At 44.2% G+C, this 18,867-nt stretch overlaps 1 protein-coding gene across 1 annotated transcript; it reads right to left on the bottom strand.

The window, feature by feature from the left end:
* Nucleotides 1-211: 211 nt before the first annotated feature.
* Nucleotides 212-15,190, bottom strand: MSTN (myostatin). Its single transcript, XM_015405581.1, has 3 exons — nt 14,535-15,190; nt 7,337-7,710; nt 212-2,258 (listed from the first exon to the last, which is right to left on the bottom strand). The coding sequence occupies exons 1-3, from the start codon at nt 14,905-14,907 to the stop codon at nt 1,878-1,880; spliced, it is 1,128 nt and encodes a 375-aa protein (XP_015261067.1). The 5' UTR covers nt 14,908-15,190; the 3' UTR covers nt 212-1,877.
* Nucleotides 15,191-18,867: the final 3,677 nt, after the last annotated feature.

The following is an 18,867-nucleotide window of genomic DNA, read 5'->3' as shown; positions in this document are numbered from 1 at the left end:
GCAAGGAAGCCCCGCGAAGGCCCTCCCTGGCCCCAGGCAGGCAGGGGTGGGGAGAGGCAGGGAGGAAGCAACTTACCCTCCCTCTTCTCCTGCCTCCTCCTGGCTGAATGAGGGCCGGAAGCGGGGCGGCCGGAAGCAGGGGGCGGGGCTTCGTCATGTGCCCCGCCCCCCGTACCTCACCCGGGGGAACTGCGTTCCCCCGCGTTCCCCCCCGAAATGACCTCTGTCCAAAACTCTGTACGAGCAGGGGGCGGGGGAATATTTGGATCGAGTTCCACAAATGTAGTGCTCTAGTGCAAAGCAGCCCTTCTGAGAGCAGGATCAGTTTGCTGTGTGTGGACGGTCGGCTTTGGATTCCACCTATAATGTCCTCTGTTTATCGAACAGTGTATCTCATTCATCTAAAACTTTGGAGAATGAACACATTTTTGTCCTATGGATTACATTTCTGATCTGGCGGCTGTTACATCTGCAGTTGCTCCGATCCACTAATCTACATGCTGCATCTTGAAACATGCGTGGGACTCTTACACGGGAGCAACATGGCGTACAACAGGGAAGTGGCACCATAAGCAAGTGAACAGCCCGATATGTATGTTGGTACCGTTGCAGTAAGACTGACACCCTTCCAAACCTGTGAAACTCTGCATAGGATCGCACAGTCAGACACATAAGAATTTCCTGAACGATCCGCAGATATTTGCTGCACAGAAATAAAATACTGGCAGAGGTGTACCTGTCTGCAATGGAACCTGCATTTCTTGTACCGTATTCTCATAGCGCAGTCATAGTAAATACAAAAACAAATGCTTATTTACAATATAATATTGTATATATATATTACACAATGTATCGGCATTTTATCATTCTTGTATTTATGATTTTTTTTTAAAATCCCCATTGGCTTTCCATAGTGCAAACTGTAATGTTGTGAGAATGGACGGTTACCATTAACTCATAATGCACGGTTTGTTGCCTTCTCTGTTACTTCATAATGTGGACATCATCTATTCAACTAAAAAATAACCGGTTAAAGTCCCCATTCCTTGTGAGTGATGAATTTATTGTTCTTGCAGAGAGGGGGATTCGTTGTTGTGCTGCATGCTTCTCTGTTTCACCTAACTACTTACACCCCAGTCTGCATTTCTGCAGCAATATCAGATTTGGAAACTGCGTCGTGATTTTGCGGTCGGTATATCCTATACCACCTGTGCAGTCTTGCAGCAAGCCACGGGATTGGACTGTAAGTGATAGCGTACTGCGATAGCACCATTGGCAGGAAGTAATGAATGCACTAATTATAGAAGGAATGGAAATAATATGCGTACAATGTATCTATGCTTATTTGTGGATTTGTCAACGTTCTGTGGAATTTCATCTTATCAGTTTTTAATACTCTAAACTCCATTCAAGTGTTCGAGGACAACTCGGTGATACTTGACACATCACCGATGTATCCTCCAATGCAAATACAACAGTAAACTAAACCTGTTTAGACTACATCTTATAGCTCACTCCTTTTCATTATCTGGAATACACGGAGTTGCTTTTCATCTATTCCTATCTGCTGAAACTGTTATCTGACTACGTTGTTGCATAAATGAAAACATATCCCTTTCCAGAAAAAGAAATTCATTGTGAAATCCTGTGAGATTGATTGTAGCTTATCGTTTTCACTGGCTAAAACCAGCTCTTGCGTACACAAATGTCTTTCAGTTCACATACTGTAGCTTGTCTTGCAGGAAATTTTCTAACAGCCTATCGTATAGCCTACTAGAGGTAGGCCTATAGTACAAAATTCACAGTTTCAAAAGATTGCTGAAGGGTACTTTTGGTAGATTCCACATTTTTATGACGTAGCAAACCTACTGAGGAACTCAGGAGCAGCCACAACGGTCCACGACCATGGCAGGGATCTTTCCATATATTATTTGTTCTTTTCCATTGAAATAAAGCATATTAATTGGGGACATCTTAGTAGGAGTGCAGCAAGGGCCTGCTGAGCCCCTCGGATTCGCTTGGTGGACAAGATGAGTGTGCGGGTATTTCTGCAAAAATACGAATTCACATTCCCCAGAGCAGTAGTTCGCCTTGTATCTCTTGGGAGCAATTATCCAGTCCCATCCAAAAGCTTCAAAATCCACCGTCAGCGGATAGCGACAACATCGAGATTCTGTTGAGTGTTCATCGCAGTCAAGACCAAAATCTCTACGAGATCTTTTCGGTGTGTCTGTAATCCTGACCTCTAGAAATGGATTCTATGGATAAAGGGGAAAAGGAACAGCATGTATGAAGGCAGACGCACTCAACATCAGACACACCCAATACATATTTTCTGAAAACATCAGGCAACGTTTTGAGCACTATAATGATGATGTACTAGAGTTGCCAACTCCAGGTTGGGAAATTCCTGTACATTTGGTGTTGGTGCCTGTGAAGGGAACTCAGCAGGACAAAATACCATAGCGCCTACCTTCCAAAGCAGTCATTTTCTCCAGGAGAACTGATCTCTGTGACATCTGGAGACCAGTTGTAATTCTGGGAGATCTCCAGCTCCCACCTGGAGGCTGGCAACTCTGTGATGTACCCCCATTATATTGCACTGGACTCTATTATTCTGCCCCTCCACTGTCTTAAGTGCAGAGCTTCATCTGGTGGAGGAAGCTCTTCCTCTGGTTCCTTGGACTTGAAAAAGGCTCTGCACTCAGCTGAACAGAGTGTAAGACTCAACCCAGTATGTTAACATTTATTCCAATCAGGGGTCATTTCGCAGAAAAAGAGGTGCAGGCGCTCATTAGCATAACTCATTTGCATGTGCCACACCCCCTGACATCACCGGAAGTGTGTCAGAAGACAACACCCACCGCTCAGGCTCCACTGGACTGTTTTGGATTGCTGGCTATTTGGGGGGGGGTTCAGGGGGGGGCTTGTTGCAAGTGCCCGCCCCCTGGGCTCTTTACTGCCGGAGCTCCGCTCCTGTGCGCTCCTGCAGGAAATGACCCCCGATTCCAATAATACCTTTAAGCCCTCACCTGGATGGCTCAAGGCTAGCCCGGGCTTGTCAGATCTCAGAAGCTAAGCAGGGTCAGCCCTGTATGAAATTTGGATGGGAGCAGTGTTCCCTCTAAGCTGAGCTAGTGTGAGACAGCTCACAGTTTTTTAGCCTGCAGCTCACACATTTTTGTCTTGGCTCAGGAAGGATGGCTCCAGAGCAAACTAATTTATGCAGCAGCCAAACCACTCACTCACAACTTTAATGCCAGTAGCTCACAAAGTAGAATTTTTGTTCACAAGACTCCACAGCTTAGAGGGAACCTTGGATGGGAGATATGGTTTCCAGGTCCCCTTGTCACTCCGGTGAGTGGATTTGGGGGGCGTTCAGTGGCGGCAGGGATACCCCCAAGTCCCATCCCAAGCCCCACCCCAAGAGTGACCACCCACCTGGCCACCCCTCTCCCTCCCCTCCTGCCCTATTTTCCCCAGCCCCGTGTGCCGCCGCCCTCAGCCTGCTCGCAAAAGGATCATTCTATTTGTGTGGGCTGAGTGTGCGGCCTGTGATGACTGCCCCTCTCCCTCCCTCCAGCTAGATTTAAAGGGCCCTCCAGCCGGTCATTGGGGCACATGGTCCCCACCGATCAGCCGAAGCCCTTTAAATCGGGCAGGAGGGGGGAAAGGGGTGCCCAGGCGGGTGGTTGCACATGGGGTGGGGCTTGGGGGCGGGGCTTCTCCCAGTGGCCAGCTGGCCGGGGGTGGATTGAAGCCCCCAGACGCAGGGGGACCCCCACCCAGACCTGGGGGCTGGCAACCCTAGCAGGAGACCACCCAGGGAGTCCAGGGTTGCCACACAGAGGCAGGCAATGGCAAACCACCTCACACCGTCTCTTGCCTTGAAAACCCCACCAGGGGTCACCATAAGTCCGTTGTGACTCGATGCCGAAACAGACAAACAAGCAAGCAAAAACGTTAAAGGTCAACCTGTGTTGATAAGTCATTCTGAACGTTTAAGCCGTAGTTTTTAAATATCCTATTTCAGGGCTCTTTTTGTAGAAAAAGCCCAGCAGGAACTAATTAGCATAATAGGCCACACCCAACAGCAGAAACTCATTAGCATTTTAGGCCACACCCCTGACAGCACAGCTCATTCGCACATTAGGCTGCACCCCCATGTTACCAGACGTGTGCTCATCCAGCCACACCCACCTTTTGCTTCTTATTCTGTTGACCTTGTTTGTTGTCAAAACCCAGGGCCTTTTTTTGTAGCAGGAACTTCTTTGCATGTTAGGCCACACACCCCTAATGTAGCCAATCCTAATGAGTTCCTGCTGTTGGGGGTGGCCTATTATGCTAATGAGTTCCTGCTGGGCGTGGCCAACTTGGGAGCCAGCCGGAACTCTGTTCCTGTGCGTTCCTGCCCAAAAATAGCCCTGCCTATTATTCCTGAAAGCATTTTGTGAGAATAGCAATTACTTCCATGCACTTTGTGTGCTGTGCATCTTGAATGCCCCGGCCACAGGACAACCACTCTTAAAAGTGTGGGGCATATGTGTGATACAGCATGCTGTTCAAAGAACAAAATTCAGCCAGGCATACACAAAACACCCCAAGAAAGCTCACTGGATCTGATTCCTAACTGGGTTTTTTTTTTCATCCTGACTCTGAAGACCTGAACATTACGCAAAGGCCCTGAAATTTCTCACAGTCTATAGGTACAGAAAGGAACAAGATAACAAAATCACAAAATTCAAAAGAAAGCGGAAATACACTAAAGGGAAAACTGAGGTTCAAAGACCAATGTTCCGTTTTTGCTTTGAGTACTCACTAGTTTTTTTCCACAGGCAAAATGTCTAGCATGACTTGTGAACTTTGACACGGATCACATCTTAAGCGAGTGGAAGACAAACTAGAATATGCTGTTTCTGCTGAGACCCGCTGTCAAACTGGCGGAAAAATGCCTACTAAATCAAGGCTGTTCATAGTACTATGTATTGCCATTTTACCTCTCTGACTTCTCACAAACCATCCAAGGCTAGGCTTAATAAGTTAACATGATTCTGTTTCCTGGAAGAGGACAGTTTAAGAGCACATTTGGGTATTGCTAGTGGGTAACTTAATCCTCTACATACCATTGGCTTTGACAAAGCCACATCCCTTCTTTATAACATGCAGTTACAGCTGCTCCTTCCCCAGAAGAGATGCAAGCTACAGTTTCTCAGGATCCTGAAATAAGTTGTGGGGATTGCCTGTTGTTCAGTGTGCTACAGTGCATATTTATTCTAAAGTCCGAGCGACTCTGTAGCATTTGGATAACTATAAGAAGCGATTTTCCTACTGTACCTGAGTTATACAGAGATGGAAAACCATTACTCTGAAACATTTTTAATTGATTAGATTTCAAGGTTATAATACTTTGCTCACTAGTAAGCCCTTCCATATTGCTTCCGGTTAATTGCTTTAACACACATGATTACGTATTATCCATCTCCATTTAACAGAAAGAAAAATGCAATGGGCTAGTTCCAATAAACTACAAGGGTGCTCAAAGATGCGGAAACTACGAACATTACCCTCTTTGTTAGAATGGTCTGAGATCTGGGATCATTTACTAATGGAGAAAATTACTGATCGCCTACTACAAACAGACATCTACCCAAGGCAAACCAACTTCACTGAAAAATGGCTTCCATTCATCACTCAAGAACTTGATCCTCCAAACCAGTCCTGTCATCAACTACTATTCTTTTAACATATCTATCATTTTCTCTTACTCTTCTTTTAATTATCTCCTTTTCTTCTCTGAATTGATCTAGAGATTTGTGCACCTCTTCGCCTTAAAAAACTCACCATTTCAGATCATAAACATGGCACTTAATATTCCCCATACCTTTATACCTCACCTTAAGCTTATTATCTTACACTAGAGAAACTATTGTAACTGATATTTGTATATATGTTTTGAAATGTTTGCTATAATATCTTATGTAGTAGTAACATTTTGCATATGTGTAGTAGCATTTTGCTTAAGTGTTGTACCAATTGTAATTCCCCTGTTATCTAAATAACGGTTTTGAAAACTGGAAAAGAAATGTGGATTTTTTCCTACTCCTCCCCTTCCCTTAGCAACCTCCTGAGACCTCTGAAAAGCTGATGCTGGAGGCTGGAGGACATGCATGGAGAAAAAGTCACATCTGTCAGAAGACTGCACTGAAGAAGGAGTACCAGTCAAAATCACCTCTATTTTCCTTTTTGAACCAATAATTCCTCCATTGGCTCAAGGGTGAGGTGGGTACAATTTTGCCTGGTTCTCTCTCCTAAGTGCAATCTTCTGTGCTATGTGGGTTGTTGTACAGAAGAGTTCTACAACCATCAGGATCAGCATGGGGAAGGGTCCAGGGCAACTAGGGGAAATCAGAAAGTTTTGTGTTGGCCAATAACTTCTGCTGGTGCTTTGCAAGGAATCCATTTAGCCTGTCAGAGAACTGAGGAATAAACTCTCTCTCCATTAATTTGCCAGAGCTTTAGCATTCCAATCCCTAAATAATTTTTGTTCAAAAGGAAAGCTCATTGGAGTGGATCCAACCATCCTCCGAGGAGCCTTCTTCCAGTCTAAGGAGTTCTTCCCCCAACTTTAGTGGCTCGTCCTCCAATGGAAAAGACACTTAAGTCAGAGGACGTCTCTAGGGATGGGCACAAACTAGGCCCAATTTGTGGTTTGCAAGCCTTGGTTCATGCCCATTCCTATATGAACCTCCCAGGACCATGATTCGCAAGCCTCGGTTCGTGCCCATCCCTATACAAACCTCCCAGGACCATCAATGTGGTTTTTGAGGTTCATGGGGTTTGTGGTTTATAGTGAGAAGCAGGGGGGAGCAAGAGGGATCACTGAAATGGCAAGGATCTATAGATGCAAGCCATTTCAGTGATCTCTCTCATTCCCCCCCCCCCAGCTTCCAAGCATTCCTTTAAATGGGTTTTGAAAGATCTCCCTCCCTCCCACTCTGCTGGCCTCAGCGAGCCTGTACCAGCAGAAAGGAGAGAGGGAAGATCCACAAAGTTCATCCCAGTTCGTGCCCATCCCTAGAAATCTCCTTAGATTGGAGACAGACTTCAAACTTGAAACAAAAGGAAAGGTGGTAGATATTTTAATTAATAAATGCATAAATAAATGAACTTGGCTCAGTGGAGTAGTAGGATAAGGGTAGGATCCACCCCATTAAGTTTACTGATAATTAAACATGACTTCAACCTTGGAAAATCCTTGTCTTATCCATGTGAAAAAACATCCTTTTCAAGTGCTCAATGGAAAGACAGTTCTTGTAGGTTTCCCAGTAGAACTTACCAAGCCCTCTTCCCCCGGTCCTGGGTAAGTTACTGCAAGATCTCGTCCCTTTTCATCCAAAGCTTTGATTTCAATGCCCAAGTTGGATTCAGGTTGTTTGAGCCAATTTTGCAACACGGTCTTCACATCGATACTCTGCCAAATGCCGGTGCCCGGGTTCATATCAAGTTTTAAAGATCGAATTGCAGTAGAAGTTGTCCCATCTTTCATAGGTCGGATGAGTCTCAAGATCTGCACAAACACTGTCGTGGGCCTCTGGACTTGTCTTAAGTATATCCACAGCTGAGCCTTCACTACTTTGTTATACTGTATTTTAGAGCTAAACTTAAAAAAGCAACATTTGGGTTTTCCTTCCACTGGCATAGGAAAGTCAGCTATAAATGAATGGAAAGAAGACATTACTCATCGGGAAATGCTAAGAGACACTTCAGAATAAAGCATAAAAATGCATGGCATTTTTAAACATCTTCACAGGCCGTTTTATCAGCAAACCACAGTCTACACGATACCTTTATCAGAAGAAGAAGAGACTGGATTTATACCCTACCCTTCACTGCCCGAAGGATTCTCAGAGTGGCTTACAATCTCCTTTCCCTTCCCATCCCCACAACAGACACCCTGTGAGGTAGGTGGGGCTGAGAGAGCTCTTCTGAAAACTGCACTTGACAGAATAGCTCTGAAAGAGCCATGACTGACCCAAGGTCACACCAGCAGCTGCATGTTGAGGAGTGTGAACTCAAACCCAGTTCACCCAGATTATAGTCCGCACTTTTTAACCACTGGCTCTCTCTATCAGGACTGGGTACAGGGACACAAAACAACATTTGTTCATTTTATCAGCAACGTTATTGGCAATGGAGACATTCTTCCTGATCTAGATGGACCGTACATAAAGTGCGTCTACATTTTGAAGGCCTTCCTCTTACATCTGTAACTCTGTGCCACATGTTGTCCCCTTTTAACCTGTATGCAGTCTGTTCTTAATCATAACTGTACTTCTCCCCCGGCCCCTGGCTCTTGATAGGTGACTCTATATGACCAGCCTAATTTGTGTGTAACACACGTATAGAAGTATAGAAGCTTCCTGTGTAAGAGGGAGGAAAAGCCACATCCAGTAAAGAGGAACGAGCAGAAATCTCTGGATTGTCCCATGAGGTTCAGTCTGCAGTGCACCCAGTCTTCTGATCTTGGCACATACAAATGTATGCCATACTCTGTTTAAAGCTTGCTGGTCTGGAATTGGGCAAGTTAAGAATGTAAAAATATCCCTCTACAAGAGAAGTGGCCGGAGGAGTCTGGCCTGGCAGTACCTGGGCAGGTGGTACTTGGGCAGGGGGTGCTGGCTGCTGCCAACCTCGGTCTGGCCTCCCCGCATCGTCGGGGACTCAGCCTCGTAGCTCGTGTTGGGTGGTGGTGGCTGTATGTCATTTGTTTGCTTGTTCTGAAATCTCGGTGTCCCATTTTATGGGCAGAATCCCCAAACCACCTACCTGGTGGAATGAGCTCCCGGAGGAGATCAGGGCCCTGCGGGACCTCATACAGTTCCGCAGGGCCTGCAAGACAGAGCTCTTCCGCCAGGCTTTTACGTAGGAGCCGCCACTACCACCACCACCAACGACGTGGGTAACAACTGGGTAAGAGGACGGCCCTTGAAGATCTGCCATGATACCGCGCTGGGTGGGTGCCACTGGACTGGCCGCGTACCAGCTACAGGACACTATCTACCTCCAATGAAAGATCCGGCATCTACCATTGGAAAACCATCTTGTTCTTTAGTGAGCACCTTACTTTTGTGATTTGATGATTTTATTCTGTTTTAATCTTGTTTTATATGTGGGCATTGTTGCCCTCTTGTAAGCCGCCCTGAGCCCGCTTGCAGGGAGGGCGGGGTAAAAATTATAATAAATAAATAAATAAATGGCATTAATAATACACAACAGCGCCACCCAAAAACTTCCTACTTAGAAAAGGAAAACCATCGAGAAATGAATCTACGGGAACAAGCGGGAAGGTGAGAGGAGGTGGAATACAGAGTGGAATATTTTTTTTAAAAAAAGACGTGCTTCAAAGTCTTTGAGTGTTTTAGACTGCAGTGGCCAAAAGACCACCTGATCTGCTGAAATCCTCTGGAATCTAATGGGAATCACTGAGGTACTTTGAGAGCTGCCGTGGAAGTTAAAAAGTGTCGATGACTTCAACTCTATGATTTTTCTGTATTTCTGTGTTTGAATTAAGTTTTTCATGGCTGCAGCTTACGGTATCCGAAGGTTATATTGATTTCTGCTATAAAGTACATGAGGAAAAAATTATATGGACCATCAGAAAGGGGAAGATTGGAGAGGAATATGTGCTGGGCATCTCTTCCCTAGACTTTCCCTAGTCAAAATCGTCTAGGAAACTGAACACCCTGGACAGTGTACTCAAACTTGAAAATGACTGTGACTTCTAACATCTTACCACTAGCACTGAACTCCTAAAATTGCTTTATAAAACCACCAAGAATGCAAGTCATACATTTAAGTTTTGTAATTAGAACTAACAGATAATTGGAAGTGAGGATATGGTAAGAACAAGAAGAAGTGGAGGAGGAGGAGGAGGAGGAGGAGGAGGAGGAGATTGGATTTATTCCCCGCCCTTCACTACCCAAAGGAGTCTCAGAGTGGCTTACGATCTCCTTTCCCTTCCCCTCCCCACAACAGACTCCCTGTGGCTGCATGTGAAGGAGTGGGGAATCAAACCCGGTTCTCCCAGATTAGAGTCCGTGCACTTAACCACTACACCAAGAAGAGGAGGAGAAGGAGATTGGATTTATACCCCGCCCTTCACTTGGGTCTCAGAGCGGCTTACAATCCCCTTCCCTTCCTCTCCCCACAACAGGCACCCTGTGAGGTAGGAGGGGCTGAGATCTGTGTGAGAACTGGGACTGACCAAAGGTCACCCAGCTGGCTGCATGTGAAGGAGTTGGGAATCAAACCCGGTTCTCCCAGATTAGAGTCCGTGCACTTAACCACTACACCAAGAAGAGGAGGAGAAGGAGATTGGATTTATACCCCGCCCTTCACTTGGGTCTCAGAGCAGCTTACAATCCCCTTCCCTTAACCACTACACCAAACTGGCTCCCTTGAAGCTCCCTTGAAGCCAGTGGTCTGAGAAGTGTGTAACTCTAATTACGATAGCATTGCAAGTTGCTTTCCTTTGACAGGTGATAAACGTTCTGTTAATAGCTTCATATTAATAAGATCAACATTGTTATTTTAAACAACTGTAATACTTCTGGTTTTTAATTTGGCAGCTCCACCATACATTACAAGACATGGAACAGCAATCGTAAGCAGAGTTAAGCTCTTCTAAATCAGACTAGACTACTGTAATGCACTGTACGTTGGTCTCCCCTCAGAGTCAGTTTGGAAACTCCATTTGGTGCAGAATGCCACAGCTCGGCTATTATCAGGCGCTAGATTGCGCATGATTCCCATTCTACAGTCACCCCACTGGTTGCCCATCAGTTCCCCGGCTCAATTTAAAGTATTGGCTATCACATACAAAGCCCTTTCTGGGCTTTGAGGCTCTGGGAGTCTGTCTCTCCTCCAACGTCCACCATGACAGCTTTGCTCATCCAAGCAGAGCCTTCTGCAGTTGCCAACCTGCAAGTGGGCAAAATCAACAGCTGCCCATGCACGTGGCCTTCTCGGTTGTGGCCCCCGCCTTGTGGAATGGCCTGAGGAAGTCAGGAAGGCTCCTACACTCCTGTCTTTGAGCAACCGATGCAAAATTTGAATCATTCAAGAGGGCTTTTCTACGCAAGCAATAGGGTAGCCCTGTACTAAAGGCTTCACAAAGTTGTTTGGATAACTTATTGGGAACCATGGTCCGTAGTAGTGTGTATAGTTTGCTGTGGGCTGGATCCCGTTGTGTAGTTTTGCATCATTTAATGTGTCACGTTAACACTAAGGCTTTGCTTCAGTTCTGTTTCTTAGACTTCCGGTTGGTTCTACAACCCAAAATCCCATTTCAGTGTTTATTGAGTGTCTCACTTTGTTCATTGTCTCGACTCACTCTGTGTAATCCGCTTGGAGTCCCCAGGGGGAATAAATGAATAAATAAATCAGTCCGTTGAAGTCAATGGATTTAGAAGGCCTTTGGTTAAGGGGCCGCCGCCACCGACATTATTAACTACAGTGAATGAGAATGATAGAGCCCTGCTCCCTGGCTGCATCCTTTGCAGCCAGCGCCTGCTGCATATATATATATAGTGGCCAAGGAGCTGAGGAGCACAACAGATCATAGAACATATTAATATGAATTTTACCACCATCTCTAAGTATTAATATATATCTAGCTAGCACTTTATGACTTTGGATTGTTTTAAATTGGTTTTATCGGTGTTTACAATTGTTTACTTATGTTTTATCCTTTTGTAAGCTGTCCTGAGTCTGCTTTGGCGGGAAGGACGGGGTATGAATTGAACTAATAAATAAATAAGCTCTGCATAGGAGTGGGTAGCCGTGTTGGTCTGAAGCAGAAGAAGAGGAAGAAGAGGAAGAAGAGGAAGAAGAAGAAGAGGAAGAGGAATAATAAGAAGAGGAACAACAAGAAGAAGAAGAGGAACAAGAGGAAGAAGAAGAAGAGGAAGAGGAAGAAGAGGAGGAGGGGGAGGAGATTGGATTTATACCTCGCCCTTCACTACCCAAAGGAGTCTCAGAGCGGCTTACAAAATCCTTTCCCTTCCCCTCCCCACAACACCTACGGCTTGCCCAAGGTCATCCAGCCAGGTGCAAGTGGAGGAGTGGGGAATCAAACCCGGTTCTCCCAGATTAGAGTCCACGCACTTAACCACTACACCAAACTGGCTCTTGGAGTCCAGCGGCACCATGAAGACCAACAAAGTTTTATTCTGAGTATGCACTTTTGTGTGCATGCGCACTTCTTCGGATACAGTGAAGTGTGCATGCACGTGAAAGCTTATATACAGAATTAAGCTTTGTCGGTCTTAAAGATGCCACTGGACTCCAACTTTGTTCTTCTGGTTAGAACTGTTCAGGAGCACAAATCTAAGTCGGCTACGTCTCCAGTGTCCTAGACGATTTTGTCTAAAACCGAACTTTTTGTAAAGCGTGAAATAAATGAGAAGAAATCTCGGAGTGTTTATTTCTCCTGTAAGCAGTATCTAATTTCCCCCCTTAAGTAATAGTTTAGAGCATAATTATCCTTCTCTTTAAAACTCCTTGTCATGAAACTTTTAAAATAGCCATGTCACTGAATCTGAATAGCTGTAGTCAGTCTTACATGTCTGAATGTTGAGTTTATTATTAGGTAAAATAGCAGAGAGCATTACACCAAATTAAGCCCGAGTATTGTATATCACTGCTGCTGATAAGAAATCTAAGTCATGTGTGTCCAAATTTCCCTTTTACATTATTTCCCCGCTGCCTTAAGTGTTATTCCGAAAGCAGCTGCCATAGCCAAATACTTCAGCTAATGAAGAACATAAGATACTATAATATAAGCTGCGCGAAAGATACTTGATAGGAGCTATAGCAGATGCCGGCCACCAAGAAGATAAACGAAGAATCTGCTCATTCAGTGAATACCTTTATTCCTTCTTAACACAACTAATAGAGTCGGTAGAGGTACGCACATTATAATGCACAAAATATTTCACCGTTGGCATTGACTAAGTAATAGGCATGGTGGTTTTATAAGAGGTTCATTTAAACGATACAGGTTGCACTCATTACTTATGAGACGGGGAGAAAGCGCATGTGCTCTGTAGCTGAATGGAGCGAGGGGCTGAGAATCATAAGCTTTTTGCATCCCTGCAAAAGCAGTCACTGTGTTCAGCAGTTTTTGCAGGAGTGTTCCAGAGGGTGTGAAGCCATTGGCTCTGCTGCCTTCCTTGGCAACTGGACAAAAGTCCCCAGTATTGCCACCTTGCAGTGACAGGAACCACCGCAGCACAGCACGGCAAACTCGGAAGCGTCGACCCAGATAAACTTTGGAATAGGTGTCGAAGCGAAGCTATTATCCAGCCACGCATGATACGCGTGCTTCAATGTGCATTTCGATAGGCACAGTGTTTCCGAATGTGCAGCGTATTTGGGAGCAACCAAAGCTGGATTGGCGCTTCGGTTTGAGAGCAATGAAAGTCTGTTGGCCCTCACTGGTGTCACCACATAACATAGCTGTTTATTTGGCTTCGTGCTCTTTCCATGTTTAATATATGTGCTCCCTGGTTAGCTGGAACGACATAGTAAAAGGTGTAAGGGGCATTGTTCCGATCTTAAAAAATGATCCCAGCAGATTAGCGGGAAGTGTCCGTTGAAAATAGTGTGTGAAAGTGGAAGGCAGAGCAGATTAGCGGGAAGTGTCCGTTGAAAATAAAAGCAACAAAGTGTGTGAAAGTGGAAGGCAGAGTACTTTTTGCATCATACGACATAGGTTTAATGGACACGGACACACACAGTGTTCCCTCTAAGCTGAGTCAGTGTGAGCTAGCGCACCGTCTTTTAGTCTCACACATTTTTTTGTCTTAGCTCAGGAAGGATGGCTCCACAGCAAAGTAATTTATGCAGTAGCCAAATCGCTCGCTCACAACTTTAATGCCAGTAGCCCACAAAGTACAATTTTTGCTCACAAGACTCCACAGCTTAGAGGGAGCATTGGACACACATATATGAGGGGGGTGGCGGCACATTTGAGTTAATGGGATTATATTACTAGATAAGTAGGGTTTTTTGCTTTTGGGGGTTTTTGGGGATTGGTTTTTTGTTTGTTTGTTTGTTTGTTTTCAGCTGTCCCTGATGTTCTCTGAAAGTTTGCTAATATAAACTGACACCTAAATATGTCTTTTCTGCTTATTTGCCAGTCATTAATTGCTACAAGAAATAATCAGAATACTGAAATTCATTCATTTTGGAACTTATTAATGTGTCTCCAGCAATCAACAAGATAAGCCAATGGGAGTGCTTTTCATACACTACTTCTACTTTGTACATAAAGGGAAAACATACTCTTTGGGGAGGAAAGAAAGGTTATGTCTCACTGGGTCACACAAATCAAACTCTTTAAAAATATGCTTTTCTCCTTCCCTGAGGCTCGCAGTAGCCAGCAGTTTGTCAGAAGAGACTAAAAAGAGGCTGCGGCTCTTGAGCACCGTGTGGGTCGGCAAGAATATTACAAGAGAATTAAAAGTACTTACATTCCGTGGGCATTGTAATAATCGTTTCAGTGGTAGCGTGATAATCGTCGTCTTCCAACGAACCGTCGCTGCTGTCGTCTCGCTGGACGTCATATTGATCTATCAGTTCTTGGAGCGGAGGCGCTTTGGGTAGAAGTTGCCTTATAGCATCCCGGCTAATGTTAGGCGCTTGTTCCAGGCGCAGTTTGCTGAGGATCTGGATTTTAATAGCCTCTATTCTGGACGATTTCGTACTTTGCCTCCACGTGCACGCATTACACAGTCCCTCTTTCTCTATGTTCTCATTTGCCTGGTGGCTTTCGTTAAGATCCGCTGGGCCAGGTATGATTAACATGAAAAGGTAGACATAAAGATACATTTTTAGTTTCAACATGGCCTCACATTCGGTGCAGTTCTTTTCCTTCCCTTTCTACGGTTGTTTAGTTCTACTTCTTCTTCTTTTTTTGTAATCTTTCAGTGCACCGTGAATCTCAGAAGGCGAATGCAATCCGAGACAACTCACCACTCTGGGTGAATCTTGTATATTCCAAGAGGGCTTTTTATATTCCAACCTACATTAGACGTGTGTCGTCAAAACCGACGATTGGCTATTAAACCAACAATGAATCTAGCTGTCAGACGTTAAAAGCCATGCCTGTCATAAGTTGCTGGACCGCATTTTGTTACTGCCAAGGGTGAGTTGATTTTCTGGCTATTCCACGGAGGGTATCTCCTCACATGCTGAAAGGATATTTCCAAGAAGCACAGCCAGCAGTATCAAAAGATAGTGTTACCATTCTTAAATTTGAATCAGCTGTTTCTTTTATTATGAATCAATCAGTGTTTCCCTCTTGGACCTGACAAAGCCACTCGAGATTATTCTATTTTAAAGAGCAAACAAACTTTTAAAGACCGTCTCCATCGTAAATGCAAACTCTTCCTACTCGCTGTGTTTCAGAGTATTGATTAAATTTATTTATTTATTTAAATGTATAACCCGCCCTCCCTGCGAATGGGCTCAGGGTGGCGTACAGATGGTGCCAATGCCCAATACATAAAACATTAAAACTGCATTTTAAAAACATTCAGTACAACATAAGTGCTCTCCACAACAACTAACATAAGTGCTCTCCACAACAAAAAACGAATAACATGGAGATAACGCTCTGATTAAAAGGACTATAGCTCAGAATCTAAAAATTGCCACTCCTCTCCCTGCCCCCAGAAATCTTGACCACACTACACGGGGATATGTTTGATTCATTTCTCTGCATTTGAGATCTGCGTATCGGTATTTAAACGGACATGATCCCACTTTCTTGGTAAGCACTTTACAGGAGAGTAATGGCTGCAGTCCACAGGTCCTCAAGCACAGTAGTAGCTCAGGCACAAGCTGCTGAGGTCGGGGTGTTCTTATGCGCACAATCTGGATGGTTGAAAGCACAGATCGCTAATTTGGGAATAGGAAAGGCCAGATTCATTAACTCCACTCCACCAAACAGGTGACCAGATCTGTTAAATTTTAATTGTGTCAGTCATGTGTCAGGGCAGGTGTCCCCAATGTGGTGTCTTGTGTGCCATAATATCCACAGACACCTTTTCTGGAGCCCACCAGGTGTTTTTAGAAAGACGGCAGGGCCAGGTGGAGCTTTTGCCCAGCAGGGTTTATGACTGGCCACTGCAGATTTGATCGGCATGCAGATATTTAAAAAGTTGCTTTGGCAGCAGCTGTCTCCACCGTGCAGGGATCTTCACTGTGTGACTGAAGGTAAGCTGTGGGTGTGCAACAAATGATTTTTAAACAATATGTTCATTAAACAGATGATTGTATGTGTGGACAGCAACAGATGGCCAATACAGAAATCAAATAGATTACATAATCAGAGGCAGAAGGTGGAGAATCTCTCTGCTAAAACAAGACCAGGAGCCGATCGTTTGCGGATCATGAACTGTTAATATAAAAATGAGAATAAAGCTGAAGGAAAGCGCCAAAACAGTCATAGTTCCAAAATACAATCTGAACAACATTCCTGGAGAGTTTAAAGACAGTGTAAAGAACAAAATTTGCATTCCTGAGATCAAGTGAACATGAACCAGGAGAACTATCAGCTGAAACAAGAGATATTGTCAAGGAAGACTGCACAAAGGTTATTCCTGGAGCCAAAAGAAATGAAAAGCCTCAATGGATGACTAATGAAACTCTTTAAATTGCAAAAGATAGATGAGATGCAAAAGTAAAAGATGACAAAAATAGAATTGAAAACCTAAATGTAGCATTCCAGCAACTTGCACGTAGAGACAAAGAGAACCATAATAATACTCAGTGTAAAGAAATAGAAGAGAACAAAAATAGGAAGAACAAGAGATCTGTTCCACAAGATCCAAGAAATCAAAGGGAAATTTAAAGTACAGTTGTGTGTGTGTGAGTAAAGTGCTGTCAAGTCACAGCTGGCTCATGGCAACCCCCACAAGGGGCCTTCAAGGCAAGTGAGAATCAGAGGCGATTTGCCATTGCCTTCCTCTGCGGAGTCTTCCTTGGTGGGTTTCCTTCCAAATACCAGCCCTGCTGAGCTTCCAAGATTTGACGAGTTCAGGCTATAATATTCCGCCTTCCCTCTCCAAAGTATAGTTAGGCATGCTGAAAAATGAATATAGAAATACACTAATACACTGGGAACAATACACTGAAAAACTATACAGAAGAGATGAGAGAAGACAGATTCCTTCAAATAAACTTTTGAAGAAGAATGTACAATTTTAGAAAGTGAAGTGAAAGCTGTACTGAGAACACCAGCAGTAGATGGCATATCAGTAGAGCTGTTCGAAGCCACAGAAACAGAGTATCAAAATCATAACAAGAATATGCCAACAAATATGAAAAACAAAACAATTGCCCACAAACTAGAAACACTCGATTTACATTCCAGTTCCAAAAAAGGAGACATCAAAGACCACAGCAACTATCGGACCATCACATTAATTTCTCACTCAAGGAAAGTGATGTTCAAAGACTGTTACCATATATGGAACAAGAAATGAAAGATGTTCAAGCTGGAGTCAGAAAAGGAAGAGGCCCTAGAGATCATAGTGCAAATTTACGTTGATTATCGGAGTGCATGAGAGAATTACAGAAGAAAATCAGTTTGTGTTTCCTAGATTACAGCAAAGCTTTTGACTGTGTGGATCATGAAAAGTTATGGTTGGTTTTAAAAGAGATGGGTGTGCCACAACATCTGATTGTTTTGAAGTGCAACATGTACTCTGGACAAGAGGGTATAAACTGAACTGAAAAAGTACCTGAAAAATACCTTATTGGCATTTTTAGGTATTATTTAAGTGGAATACAGATCTGAGATCTGTACTTGGCTACTGGTATAGCAGAGCTTGAAAAAAGTCATTTTTTCTGGCTTTTATTCGGGTGTATTCAGCTATACTGTGAGCCAGCCCCAGCCAAGATGGCATGGAGCTGACAGCTCTACGCCACCTTGTCTGGGACTGGATGTCTCCTCTTGCCACTTGGTTTAAACCGAATGGCAAGAGGAACCCGCCAAGGATTGGCCAGGGCACAGATCCTGCGGACAGCTTCTCCTGCAGCATGGTTTAAACCATGCCGCAGAAGAAGCCCTCCCAGCCATCTGAAAAATCCCAGATTTCTGAAGGATCCCAGATCCAAAAACCATACCAATATTGGGATTCAGGATTTATTTTTGGAAATACCGAATTTTTTTCAATTCCAATAGACTCGAACTAAAAAATGCTGATTTTTCCCACACCTCCAGAGGGAACTATTAGGACAGAATAGGGAAAAATGGAATGGTTTCTAATTGCAAAAGGTGCCTGACTAAAGGTGCCTCATGCGTATCTTATCTCCCTGTCTGTTCGATCTGTATGCAGAACATATCACAAGGAACACTGGATTAGATCTAGATGAGGTGGAGTGAAAACTAGTGAAAGGAACATTAACAGTTTGAGATATGCAGATGATACCATATTACTGGGAGAAATATAGTGAAGACTTGAAAGGACTGCTGCTGAGGGTCAAAGCAGAAAGTACCAAAGCAGGATTATAGCTGGACATCAAGAAAACACAAATAATAACTACTGGGAAACTACACAACTTTAAGGTTGGTGATCTAGAAATCAAAATTTTAAAAAATTTCCTGTTCTTTGGCTCCACCATCGACTAAAACAGAGGCTGCAACTGAGAAATCAGAAGAAAATTGAGACTGGGAAGGGCAACCGTGAAGGAGCTGGGAAAGAAGAAGAAGAGGAGGAGGAGGAGGAGGAGGAGGAGGAGGAGGAGGAGATTGGATTTATACCCCGCCCTTCACAAACCCAAGGTGCCTACGAGCCG

The sequence above is a fragment of the Gekko japonicus genome, unplaced genomic scaffold (assembly GCF_001447785.1).
Source record: "Gekko japonicus isolate JY-2015 unplaced genomic scaffold, Gekko_japonicus_V1.1 scaffold2871, whole genome shotgun sequence".
Classification (NCBI taxonomy): domain Eukaryota; kingdom Metazoa; phylum Chordata; class Lepidosauria; order Squamata; family Gekkonidae; genus Gekko; species Gekko japonicus.
Note: the sequence above shows the minus strand (reverse complement) of the source record. Positions and strands in the feature narration are given on the sequence as shown.